The sequence below is a fragment of the Halichoerus grypus genome, chromosome X (genome assembly GCF_964656455.1).
Source record: "Halichoerus grypus chromosome X, mHalGry1.hap1.1, whole genome shotgun sequence".
NCBI lineage: Eukaryota > Metazoa > Chordata > Mammalia > Carnivora > Phocidae > Halichoerus > Halichoerus grypus.
Window position 1 is genome coordinate 121,252,961 of NC_135727.1, and position 14,299 is coordinate 121,267,259.

The window sequence follows — 14,299 nt, forward strand, 5'->3', positions numbered from 1 at the left end:
TAAACAAACAGTTGGATGGAAATTGTACAAGCAGAAGATTTATCCATCTTGGAAAACTGCCTGAAAGAGAAGATGGCGATCCAAAAGGAAATTCTTCATACAGGCATGAAACTTTGTCAGAGCCTGCTGAAGAAACGTCTTCAGTTCAAGGTTAAAGGCCACTTGTTTAAATATGTATTGGTTATTCAGCATTCAAGGATCTTAAAGACTAAAACAGAAGATTATTATCAGATCAAAGTATTTTGCTGTATTGACTGATGTCTTTTCTTTTGTCTTCAATGTTTGTTTTTTCAAAATGCCACTGTTTGCTCATTTATTCATGTAAATGAAGCAGGAGATAAATAGCTTGCAATAATATTTTAACTTGTACAGTAATTCTCTTGTGGCATCAGAATGCTAATGTTGACCATGTATCAAAATGAAAGCCGCATTTACTGAATGCAGGGGCATTCTCACTCTTATGGATGTTATCTTTCCAGCAGAGCATCATAGGTTTCTCATCATCATCATCACCAATTTTCAGGGCAAAAAAAAATCGTTTAGATTTATGGATTTTACCAAGACCACATTTTCCAAAGTGTATTCCATGATATACCGGTTCCCTAGAATGTTACTCATTTAAGAAATCCATGATCAAATAAGTATAGGATAAGCGCCTATGTAAAAAAGTTTTAAAAATATTTATTTGTGTATTTTTACTGCAGGTTTTCTCTAAACTTTTAATATGCTAATGAATATTGGAACTCTCTCAGAGGTTGTTTTGTAGAATTTCCCATTCTTATTTTCCATTTTTCCATTTTAAACCTTTTATCTGAGAACATTTCGTAGGATTAATGTTTTGAGAAATATTTTTGACCAGATGCTGAACTAAAGAAACATGGCAGCTACTTTTCCCAGAAGCAGCCTCTATACATGAATTTGCTACCTCTAAACTGAAAGCAAGACAAAATTGTAAATGGCTGATTTCTTCAGTAATCCCCTCATAAGTTTCCCGAGTCTTCACATAGAATAATGATCATCCTTGAAATATTGGGAGTTGAAATAAGATATGGGAAACTGAAAAAAATCTGGACAGAATTAATATTTCTCAGATGAAAGACCAATTCCCTAGGAAAATTGGATGTATCCAAGTTCTTCTGTGGGTGAATTAATAATTTATAAAAGCACATACCCCAGAATTTTAATTTAGAATATAAAGACCAGGGACTATCAAAGTTGGAAGTGACATAGACATCTTGGCCCAAATTCTTTATTTTTAGAGATGATAAAAATGAATCCTAGAAAGGTTAGGTGGCATGCTCCAGGTTACAGCTGACAAAACTAGAGTTAAAACCAGGCCTCATGAGTCTCAGTTTAGATTTTTTTTCTCCTGTGGTATTCCCCTCCTCCCCCCTTTATTTGGTAAGGCAATCCCTGGTACACAGTATCTTGGGAAAAATACTACAAGAAAGGTATTATCCTTCAGATATAAGGACAAAATTTTCTCATTCTGGTCCTGCAGGGCTTAAACTTCGAGGAGTTATGAATTTGTTCAAGTGAGTATTTTAAGATCCCATCATTCAGCAGTTCTGGAAAGGTAGAGCTGGAGAAGTGTGGGGCCCAGGTATGTGCCTTTTTAACAGGACTCAGGTGGCTCTAGAGCAGGTGTTCTGAAAAGCGTGGTTTAAGAAAGACATCTGGTTGGTTGCTCATTTGGTTTAGTCTTAAATCCTAAATCCTTTGCCTTCACATAGTCTATACAATGCTGAAGTACTAAAACCAGAGTTAATTCAAAGGAAAAAGTAAAATATAAGAATTCCATTGTGAGCATTGCACAGTGTATTTATAAATTATCCTGAATCACATCATCTAACGAGTTGCTACAGTGTGGTTTGCCAAATGTGTGTATCATTCACTTTTCAGAGACTTTGAGTTTCAAAGCTAAATATATTGACCCCTTGATCCTGAATACATTTTTGGGCAAAGAATGCTTTTCCTAAGAGAAAGCCTGATAAAAGAAATCTCAACTGCCTTCTTAGACATGAAGTGGTTCTTAGAAATCAACATTTTGAAGTATTTAAATGTAAATAAATCAGGAAACAATAGATTATATTATCATCTATATACACTTGGGTTTTAAAAATGAAAGAAAAATTATGTGGCAAAGTGGTTCTGAGATTTTCCTCAAGTAGCAGAATTGCCATGATAAGTAGCTGTATTTCAGGTGCAGTAATCAAACCACCAAGGAGTGGAAAACAAGCAACTGTTCCTTCAGCCTTGCCATTTCTTTGAAATGCACACTACTCTGCTCCTGGTCTTCATGCTCTTCTAACCTCCACCCAATCTTTTATTCTTCTAACTCTCTACAGCTCTATGTAGAACAGAAGAGCACAGAGGGAAAAAATGTGTCTCAGAAATGCTGCCCCAAAGAGACTTGGCATTAAGTCTTGTGCTCAAATCTAAGCCCACAACACATCCCAGCATAAGGAGCCTGGAGGGGATTGCCATGGGGCAAGCACAACAATACAGTATTGGAAAACATATAAACATATTAAATAGCCAGGAAACTATATTATTTTCATATACTCCACAGAAAACTCTTTCACTCTCTCTCTGTCTCCCTGTCTCTCTCTGTCTCTCTCTCTCTCTCTCTCTCACACACACACACACACACACACACACACCAGTCCATTGGTTGTGTCTCTTTCAGTTGTCTGTTTAGGAGAAGGAACTATCACCTTACATTATCTTCCTCTCTCTTCTCCGCCTTTGGAGGTATCATTTACTGTTGGGATAATTTATCCAAACAATATCCCTCTCTCACTTCCCTTCTTTCCCAAGACTGATCAAGGAAGGCTTACTAAACTGATTATCAGTTTTGGAGATGTCTGCTCCACCACCTGAAGGTTGACGGATGGCTTTGCTCCTGTGTTGGCTCTGTGTTGATTATCTTCCATTTCCCGCCCAGAGACACTCTCTTCTCTTTCCTGTTCTTCTCTGTACCTTGGGAAGCTGACCTTTTGGGTTTGCATCTTTGAGCTCCCTTGCCCTCTGACTTCTAGTTGGATTTGGCCAATGAGAGACTCCCACAAGAAAATGAAATACAGGAGGGAAGTGAGGTCAGAATATTTATTCTCTAGCTTTCTCCTGCTAGGACAGTACAGATTGACTACATTGCTCCACAGATCTCATTAGGTGGCCTGTCTATACAGCCACATTCTCTACTTTCTGGTAACCACTCCCCCACCCCTTGCCTCTTCAGGTCTCTTGTTGATAGTCCTGGAGTACTACACTCTCCTTTTGTGAGAGTGTATTACTCTCTCACACCCCATTGGAGTGTGCCATTTCTTTCCTGCAGAGGTCCTGGATGTTACAGCATTCAATTTACAAATTATATTCCAGTTTTTAGTGAGGTGAGAACTGACATTTAAAAGCTTAAATTTTGTTTACCACTGTATACTTAGCAAGTAACGTGGCACCTGGCACATAGTAACTACTCACTATTTAAGAGGAACAAACAAATGAATTGTGTGTTTAGACTCCAATATGAAGATGTAAAACTATTACATGTAATTTTTTGTGTGCCCACATAGATGCTCCTTTGCCACAGATTTATTCTATTGCTTTGAAAATGCATGGGCAGGTGTAGCTTATTTTTCCTCAAGAAAATAAGCCCCCCTCCCATTAGAAAAAAAAGAAGAAATCGAAAACAAAACTTAGGGGATTCCTAGGTGGCTCAGTCGGTTAAGTGTCTGCCTTCAGCTCAGGTGATGATCCCAGGATCCTGGGATTGAGCCCCGCATCAGGCTCCCTGCTCCGCGGGAAGCCTGCTTCTCCTTCTCCCACTCCCCCTGCTTGTGTTCCCTCTCTCGCTGTGTCTCTCTCTGTCAAATAAATAAATAAATCTTTTTTTTAAAAAAAGCAAACAAAACTTAGGCAGTCACATTTGTGATAACTGCCTATTGACTTTCCATATTTTGACTTGATCCAGGATTTTCTTTTGCCCTCTTGGATAAATGTGTTAAGAAAACAGAGACACCATTTGGTATACTCATGTTCATAAGGAAATGGTGGGTACACAAGCTAGGGCATGAGTCCAAGGCAGTGCCCAGCTTTCCTCTTTTACTTGCCCCATGACCACACTTGGTTGGCTAGCCAGACTAGACTCCAAGAGAGTAACCCAGTGGCTTTATTTTTAAATGTCCTGCTCACTTAAGAATACCACTTAGAGACCTATTCCTTTTGTGCAGGTCCTTCCTTTAGTGCATTTCACTGGCGAAAAATGTCTGCAATCACTCACAAGTGTCCAGAGTAGCCCTTTCAAGAAAGAAGTCAATGAGCAAATGCTGTGTGCCACAGTCAGGACAGCCTCATAGGTGTTAACTCCAAAGAGAACCCAGAACACTTCCAAAGACCTTGTTGTTATGAGGCTTGATCAACTATATTTCCATTTTTAAGACCGTATTGCAAACGTGTATCCAACACACCAAGAAAAATATTCAACACCACTAAGAACAAACAAATGATGATTTTTTTTTCTCTATCTCTAAACCTGATCGCCCTAACTGGACACATTCTAATGTCCACTCATTAAGGACCAGGATACCCTGATATCAATGCTGTAATCTTTTTTTAAAAAAAATGAAGTCTCAGATTATCAGTAAAATGTACTGACTTGTCCTTCAAGATGGACAAGCAAGCACTATAGAATTTAGGATAAAATGTTTAGGCTCTTTCAGTAATGAAAATTAAGGATACGAAGTTACCCGGACTCAACCAAGGAGCAATGCAATACATTCTCAAAAACGAAATTATGGGCCTCCATTTCTATTGCTCTCAACCTGCCATGTTGTAGAGACCAAATGTTCTCTTCAAAATGCATATTGTAAAATAAGAAATCAATTCTGCATGCTTGTGCAGTAACCCTTGAAAGTGCAGTAACTGGACAAGAACATACATAAGAAATGACAGTCATATATCTTCAGTTAAATTTAGGGTCCTTCTTTCTAGGACTAAGTAAAAATGGTTCTTTCTTTTACTTGGTTCATTTAAAAATGAGTCCCAGAAAATAATCAGGGATGGGATTTGAATGAATAAAGATAATTCCTTCCCACAAATGGCTCCCTCTTTGTTTCATATTTAGGAATATGAAATAACTCTTTCAGGTTGGAAATCTTCCCACCAATCGAATAAAAGGAGAACAAGCTGAGACACATGGCGTCTATGTTCTGATTAGTGCAGCAGAACTCTAAGGTACTAGAACTTCCCTGATTTGTTTTTTTTTTTTTTAAGATTTTATTTATTTATTTGACAGAGAGAGAGAGAGAGAGAGAGAGCACAAGGGGGGGGCAGCAGAGGGAGAGGGAGAAGCAGGCTCACCAACCAGGGAGCCCGATACAGGGCTCGATCCCAGGACCCTGGGATCATGACCTGAGCTGAAGGCAGACGCTTAATGACTGAGCCACCCAGGCGCCCCTCTGACTTGTTTTTTTTTTTACCATTAAAAAAAATCAAGCAATTATAAGGCCCCAACCACCATAAAGGGTTAGCTTTGACAATATATCATCAGTGTCAGTTACAAAAGAGAAATGAAGGGGTGCCTGGGTGGCTCAGTTGGTTAAGCGACTGCCTTCGGCTCAGGTCATGATCCTGGAGTCCCGGGATCCAGTCCCACATCGGGCTTCCTGCTCGGCGGGGAGTCTGCTTCTCCCTCTGACCCTCCCCCCTCTCATGCGCACGCGCGCTCTCTCTCTCTCTCTCTCTCTCATTCTCTCTCTCAAATAAATAAAATCTTTAAAAAAAGCAAAAACAAAAGAGAAATGAGGGACTAGTAATAATTTAAATTATTTGCAATAAACTTAATAGTTAAAAACAAACTATTCAGATGCATGATCTCATTTGATGCTCAGAACAACTCAGATGAAATGGGCAAAGGCAGAAGAAAACCTAAAGCGTGGAGAGGTGAACATACCTTTTCTCAAAAAGGACATGAACTTGGGTTTTCTGAATCCACGTCTAGGACTCTTTCCACTATACTACTCTGTCACCATGGAATGGAAAACATATACTTTGCCAGAGTCTATTAGAATAGTAGATGTCTCCTTCCTGATGTCACCTCAAATCCCAGATAAGCATCTTGTAGGCCCATAGTAGCAGCCTAGTATATACAAATGTGTTGGTTGGTGTTCATAAAGCAGAGAAAAGCTAAATTGTGACACAGCCAATGGATTTCAGATGTTCAAAAATCTTCATCAATGTCATTTCTGAACAAAACTGTCATATATAAATTTCCCTTTGTTACCTCCAGCCTTTCATTTCAATAATACTTTTCCCCCTTTTATCTCCTATTGTCTTGTTCTAAAATGGCTGCACTCTTTCTGTAACTTCCTGCACTCAAGTCAAATACTTCTGATACTTGCAAGCATTCTGTTCTTTTTCTCAGAATCCATAGTAACATCCGATGCCCGCATCTACCAGGGTGATCAAAGAAATGATCATGCTGGGGCTGCATTATCACTAACTGTGAGAATCACCCTTTCCAAATGTCCCTGCTGGACATTTGTGCTCAAGCCACCCCCTACAGGGATTGGCAAAGCACAACATTTGAGCTTGAGTTCCACTTGGCCACAGACAATAAATAGAATTTCCAAGGGGAGAAAACTGAACCTCTAATTTTTTTGAAAGTGGATCTATTTCTACTTGTATCTGAAACACCTCTTGAGCTGATAACTCCTTAGAAAATGAAGGAAACCATATTGCATGCAAATGTAGGTTTTAATGTCACACATCACACTTTCAAATTTAGGTCTCCAGACATAGAAAAAAATTAGTGTGCATGGCATGCATAAAGAAGTGGAGTGAATAATTATCTCCTGGCATTATCCATTCCAGATTCTATTCCAAAATGAATGCTATAGTGGAATGTATTTATTCACATTGGGATGAAACTTAGGATATAACTCTAAGTTAATTTTATTTTCAAAGAAAATTTCGTTAAAATAGATAAAGGCTTTGTTTCAAAGAGACAGAATCGGAACTAATGCACTTTGCCCAGGTTTGAGCATTTCATTTGGCCTCCTTAAAAGCTTAATGTTTCAAGTGGCATTCTCAAGATACAATAACACTGACAAAGGAATATCTGATAGAATGATGGAGTAACGCCATGATAAATCGACTGACAATGAGACAAATCACCCAAGTGGGGAAAGTGGCCCCTCTGTTGACATAGAATCAATATTTACCATGGTTTCAGAACCAGGTAATTGTGAATGGACATAGCTTGTGTTTTCATCTGAACTGAAGATTTTGAAAATTTATGTTTTGACAAGTTCCGACCCAGGTCTCTATGGATCTTACAGATGGAATGCAATTGGCAACTCTGACTCATGACTTTGTTTATACACTTGTGCTTCTGCACATCAGAAAAGCTATTTTTTTCCCTGTAGTTTCTAAGAATGGCTCTCAATTACAGAGCCTAAGTCTGATTCATTTCTGGTCCCCTTTTCTAGCTTACGTCCATTTTTCTTCTTGTATATGTGTCCATTATAACATCTTTCAGAGTCCATCAGAGATATGGAATAGACATGAAATATTTTACTGACTTGAAAGTATGCAGGAAAGATTCCTTCCAATAAGAAAAATTATGCATATGCATTTCCTTTTCCCTTGCCAGTGTATGGCAGCAAGGAAAACAGAGAAGAACTAATATTTAATAAGACATCTAGAAAAGCCATTTCCTTTACCTCAACAGCCCATATTTCACTCTTGCTTTTATTTTTGTGGTCAGATCTTGCCCTTCTGTCTTCTTATTAATTATTATTATTATTGTTTTCAACATCATCATCATGTTTATTGTTATTATAGCAATTTGGTTTTTTAGCATTTACAGTGTGCCTGTCACTATTCCAGATACAGTCACATTTCCCAATCACCCTTCATTTCTACCTACTATATAAAATTTCTCGTTGGTACATTGCTAATCAACTATACTAAGTTACAGTAAGTACTATAGTGTTCTTCCTAGTATCCTCACTGTTACAAGTTCCTTATTATCTCTTTTATTTCTTTCTTCTCAGCTCAGCTAAGATCATCTTTGCTAATCACTGTGACCACTGGTTGGTTCCTCAAAAGTTCCTACCCTCAATTTCTACTACAACTAATTGGACGCACTAATCTTCATAACTGATCTACATTTTCCTCTATATCTTGTTCCTTATTTCCTCATTCTGGAGAAAAGAATGACTTCGTTTCCCTACATTGTGTATGTGTGCATATTTGTGTGTGTGTGTGTGTGTGTGTAAATATATATAACGCTCTCTCTCTCTCTCTCTCTATATATATATAGATCTCTCTCTCTCTCTCTCTCTGTATATATATATATATATATATATATAACTCCCTCTCTATATATATATCCCTGCCTTCTCAGATGCAGTGTTGGGTGGGTTGATAAAACATAAATATGCAAAAGAACCATATTAGACATACAAAGTTTCATGGGAATACCTAGGAGTTAAAATTATTTTACTCTAAAATAACGGGGAATGTTTTACATCCAGGAAGAGCTAAGATTCTCTGAATAAAGAGAATTGTGGGAGCTGTTAGGTAATTAATCTGATATAAATGGTTCATGTAAATAAAATTTATGAAAGAGGATCAGGGTTCATTGATGTGGAGAGTTAAAAGGAGTGGGAGACAAAACTCAGTGAAGTCCATTAATGTTCAAGTCTTAAAGGATATCTACCCCATTTCCCTTTTATAAGTCTTTAAAACATCCTGTGCTCAGGTCTTTAAGTGGTGGAAAGATCTCAAAAACATGGCCATGCTTTCCTATACTTGATATTCTCTCCATTTATTTATCCTTTAGAATCATGAGAAATGTCATCTCCAAAGGGTGACATCCCCAGAAGAACCAGAAAAAAAGCTGTGTGAAAATGATTGCTCATTCTATGTGGTCATTTAAAGTAGCAATGGCAACATGGGTGTTTGTTTTATTACTCTGCATTTTTCTCCCCTTTTGAAAAGTGACTTCTAGAATATAATGAATAATAGCTGCTATTAAACAAGACGCTCATAAACTTGAAACAATTTTCCATCTCTGGGCCTTCTCTACGAAACCTCCCATGAATAGCTTAATAGGAAATCATCTCTTCATTTGTTGGAATCCTGTAGCATTTTTTCTGTACTTCTTAATGTTACTTAACTACTTAACTATTTCTGTCTCATAATGTATATTAATTTATAACTATTCATGTAACATCTACTCTCCCCACTAAAATTTTTGACAGTAACACCCAAACCTGTTTCATCTCTCAACTTTTCAATGCATGCAGTAGTTGGTATTTCCCATATAGTTCAGACTCAGAAGTTATTGAATGACTAAGTGAATAAATATAGGAATGAGTGGTCCCATTGAAAGCTCATTCTCAACTTGTTACTCATAGGATTTTATTTCAAATGTTGACTTCCAAAGCAATGACCACAAAATTAGTATGAAATAGGATGAGCATGAAAATTGTTTTCAGGAAAATTGAGCTTTGAACTTAGATCTGTTGTTTCTTTTGAAAATACTCTATAAATCAGATATACTTGTTTTGTCAAAATTATGACATAGCTCTTTATAAAATGTGCCCTTAGCTGGGTATATTCAGAGGTGTAGCATTTAAAGAAGAAATGAATCTAGAATTTAGTTTTCATGCTCATATTTGCAAATAATAAAAATTACTCAAAACTCAAGGAAAGCAATCTAATTAAATTGCTAATAAGCAAAATCAAAGCAATGGAATTACAACATAATATCTAGAATATTATAGGATTCTTCTTTTATAAAATATTATAAACACTCCACAATGCATTATGTTAAATTACAAGATAAAATGCAATTGTCATTTAAAATATGTATTTAAAAACTAAACCATCAAAAATAATTCATTCATTAATAATTGGTTCTTATTTCATATAAAAATAAACCAAATAGATAAAAAGTAATTTCTACAGATGATTAATTACATTTTTATAACATTAAATAAACAAAAACATCAAACTTTTTGGTTTTTTTCTAATTGAACAAAGAAAGTATCCACCATCTTTGACATGTGCACTTTACAATTCTATGATCTTTGTTAATGTTAGATAAACAATTTCAAATAAACAATTAAAATGTTTAAACAAAAAGAAACCAAAAATTTCTGATATTTTCAATTAGAGTCTCTTGCCACAATGTTGAAAAATGAGAGAGGCTTGAAAGTGTGTAAAATGGCATGTTTTATATTGAGATTTAAACTTCACTTTGGGAGTAGGTATTCAAAACGAAAACCAAAGATTTTGAATAATCATTGAATCCTGTATGAATCCTGGTAGACACTCATATAAGTCAAATCCATCATTTACTCTTGGATTCATTTCTAGTCACACTCCCACTTAAGATAAAATAGGGAATGTAGCAACAATGTCTGATATTAGTTTTCTTTGTGGAATAGAATACAAATGAGGAAAGTTTTCAAAAGTGGCAAACAATATATAAAATTCAAACTATTAAATTGGCTAGCTCAAAAGAATGCCAAAATGAAATGAATACTATACTATTTTATAATAAAAAGCCCTTAAAACTTATTTCAGATTATTCAGACATCTAGATTTCCCACAGGCTTAATATAAATTTAAATGGGGGGTGCCTGGGTGGCTCAGATGGTTAAGCGTCTGCCTTCGGCTCAGGTCATGATCCCAGGGTCCTGGGATCAAGTCCCGCATCGGGCTCCTTGCTAGGCAGGGAGCCTGCTTCTCCCTCTGCCTCTGCCTCTCTCTCTCTCTCTGACTCTCATGAATAAATAAATAAAAAAACAAAAAACAAAAAAATATATAAATTTAAATGGAGCCTACCTTTAAAATTTGGCCTGATTCTTGCATCGTATCCTGATGTCCTTCCCATTAATTTGTCCAAGAAATCTGAAGGCGATAGGGTCTGTGAAGGCTGTTTTCCAGACCTGGAGTCATGGTCTTTGCAGAAAGCCGTCCTAAACACATCATTAACTTTTTTAGCAACAATTCCATTCTCATTGCCTGAGAACTAAGGCTCACAGAATGTTTGACATTATGTTTTGTTAATATACGTGATAGTAAGAAGAAAAAGAAAATTACAAACTCTTTGGTCAACTTCTGAATTTGTACATTCTCTAAAGTTAACTTTAAATGATGAGAGTTAGAAATCCTGAGTCATATCTCCCATATGTCCAAACTGTAGCCATAAAGATGTTTAAGATGATACAACATGCATAGCTTATGTTGTAGATTTTATGGACATATAGTTAAAGCTGTTTCTTTCTAGACTCATCAGAGAAATGAAGATGATAATTTCTAAAATGTGATTGTCTTAAAATCATTCCCCCATGACTCTTAAACAATTCTTCCAGCATTTTAGCCCTTAATATAAGTCCTCTACTTTTTATTAGAAATATATAATACAATGGGCAGAACAAAGTAAACAGTGAACTAATTATTCCATTGCTTATTTTCTCACCTGCTAGATTGTATTCCTGCTGTCAACTATTAATAATTTTCAATGCATTGCCTAAAAGAAAAGCTTCACGTGGAAATTTAACTTCATTCTAAAATAGGTCAATAATGAGTGTGTCTGTACTTCTATTACCTTATCAGATGTTATTTATATATTAGCATTTAAATTGTTCACTCTCCAGTAAAGTATTCATGAAAAAGAACTTCTAAATAATTTTCTCTTCTGCATTATCAAAAACACTAAATGTTGACTGGAAAATTTCTCATACTTTCATTTTCCTTCAAGGACTTATAAAAAGAACCTATTTGGTTTGTAGTGAAATGAATTCTTTCACAATATACATAGTGGTTGACTGAATGTCTATTTCTTCGCTAAAGCATAATATTTTATAAGCTTTGTTTTTAGTAGTTTAACAAATAATCTTGTTAATTCTATCACTGAGAAAACACCACATTTTTGCCAGTTTTCAAGGTAGTATTAAATGCAAAGTATTAAGTGCAAAGAGAATTTAAACGTTTGGTAGGAGTTAAAAATTGATACAATTATCTAAAAATACTCACATTCCCATATGCAGATTCATCTGATTAATCAAGTATTATTTAATTATGATGGTGGTGGTGGTGGTAATGAAAGTGATGATGATGATGATGGTGATGTGCTTCTAATGAAACCCAGCCTATAGTTTTTCTTAATCATAGTAAGTGTGAACCTGAAAGGAACATAGTGGGTTTTCCCAGTACTCATAACATTAGCTATATGTTCCATTTCTCTTGGTTCTGTGAAAAAATACCATAAAATGTGGTGAAAATTAAATGAGGAGTCCTACACTTTGTTATATGAACATCTCCTGTCTCTATGCTGTCTTAGAACCTCTGCCATTAGGATGGCTATTTCACTTACTGGTAATCATCTGATACTTTGAAGTATAAACTGATTTGATAATTTATAAACTAGGTAGAAAATGCACACATGAAATAATGATTTCCCACTTATTTTAATTATGCATAGCCCATTTCTCATACACAGATAAATACAAAGATGTCATATTAATCAAATTTTGGTAGTCATTCAGTTTCCAAATATACTGAGCAATGGAACATAGTGGTAAAATGAGATTTTAAATATTTTTGATGTTTCAAGAAATTTCCTGAATTGTAGTGCTCATAGTATGCATCTAGTTGCTGAAACACAATAGAAGTTTCAAGTTGACTAAGAATTAGGGTTCTTTTATATTTTATATAAAATGAGCATGCTTCTTGTAAATTAATCCAATCACTTCCACCATATGAGAAGCATTGCATCCAATAATCATTTTAAATGACTTTCAGAAGAATTTGAAAGCAAAAAAAAAAAAAATCATCATTATATAGAAATGTAAAGAGCATGCAACTCATTAGACTTCCTTAATATCACATTGCCTGTGAAAATGTGTGGAAATGCATAGAGTGGGGTTATGGATCATAAAACTTGCCTTTGTGAAAATTTACCACCCTCCCACCATAATTACGCCTTTTAAAAGAACAAAAGAAATCTAACTCTCCTCTATAAAATTAAAATAATATGGTCCAGGGCATAGAAAAATAGATAAAAAATGTATGACACGTTCTCTTTCAAACAGTTTTCATGGGGAAAATATCAGCATGCAAAGTCGTTTCACCTACCTGAAGTGGTTTGTCTCTAAGAAAAATGCAAACAAGGCTGTCAAAATGTTCACTAGCTGCCGGTTCATTCCTGTTTCTGTGATGCTTGTGGAAAATATCCCCGAAATGATTCCAGAAAAAAGCTAGGACAAAGTATCTATTTATTGTCCAGATTCGAAATCTGGCAGGAATCTAGTTTCCTTGAAAATCAAAAAGAGATTTGGGTTTGTACAGTTTGCTGAGAAAAAACAAAAAGTGCCAGTCCTAGGCATCATGGTCAGGTCAAACCGGGGCTCAGGACCATCAGCTAACCAAGGAAAGACAAAGCCTTAGAACTGATGGATTCCCCAGCTGCTTTTCCCGAATAATAAAAACGCCGCTACCTTAATCGCATCACCATGCAAAGGGGGCTGGTGACAATGCCATGCTGGAAGTCGGGTTGCTGTGGCTTTTGTTTTATGTCCTTTCTGTTTAGCAAATCCCTTTTCTCTAGAAAATGTTCTCTTTTTAAAAGAAGTTGTAAATGAGAGAGAAGAAAGGACTCTGAGCGCTGAAGTGGGCACGGGGGAAGAGGGCAAAATTGCTGAGATCCTGTGCTGGAATGAGAGCTACAGAAAGAGACGGGAGACGTGATCTTACCCAGCCTATAAATTTCAGCACTCGGACAGCTCCTAGCTCTGAAGTGCGCATGTTTCCTTTTTCAGTCGCTTGGGGCGGGGGTCGGGGAGAGGCATTCAAGAGGGGACAAGCCTGATGTTCAAAGGCAAAGAGTGGCTTGCTGTTCAGGGAAAGGGTGCTAAAGGGGGGTGTGATGACAATCAGGGAAGAGCAGAGGTCAGGGTAGACGAGGAGGGTGAAGGAGGTTAGTGTCTGACCCCTAGAAATGCGAGTCTGTCGGTGGGTGGGCGGAACGGGAGTTTAAAGCAGAAAAAGGAATCCGGTTAAGGAGCGGGAAAGGGAAATTGGGGGAAGCAGAAAACAGAATCCGGAGTACTGAAATTATAATAGGGGAGTGGGTAGTTCACTCCTTGTCAGTGGAACCTAGAGGCAAAAGAGGAGTCCTGTGCTGAAGAGGAAGGGACATTCTCTTGACATAGACAAGTCCGTGCGCAGAAAAAGGTTCATGAGGATCAATAATTTAATTTAGAAGCCCTTTATGCCTTCCTCG

At 36.6% G+C, this 14,299-nt stretch overlaps 1 protein-coding gene across 5 annotated transcripts in view; it reads right to left on the bottom strand.

Moving 5' to 3' along the window:
• Positions 1–13,766, bottom strand: part of GLRA2 (glycine receptor alpha 2) — a 176,802-nt gene extending 163,036 nt beyond the window's left edge. For 4 of the 5 annotated variants that reach the window (XM_078063944.1, XM_078063941.1, XM_078063943.1 and 1 more), the window contains exons 1-2: positions 13,153–13,766; positions 10,858–10,991 (exon numbers count right to left, since the gene is read on the bottom strand). In XM_078063944.1, coding sequence (XP_077920070.1) covers positions 10,858–10,884 — 27 coding nt within the window. In that variant the 5' untranslated portion in view covers positions 10,885–10,991; positions 13,153–13,766. Of the gene's footprint in view, positions 1–10,857; positions 10,992–13,152 lie in introns of those variants that run through there. The other variant, XM_078063945.1, reaches the window with a different exon arrangement.
• Between the last annotated feature and the right edge of the window lie 533 nt (positions 13,767–14,299).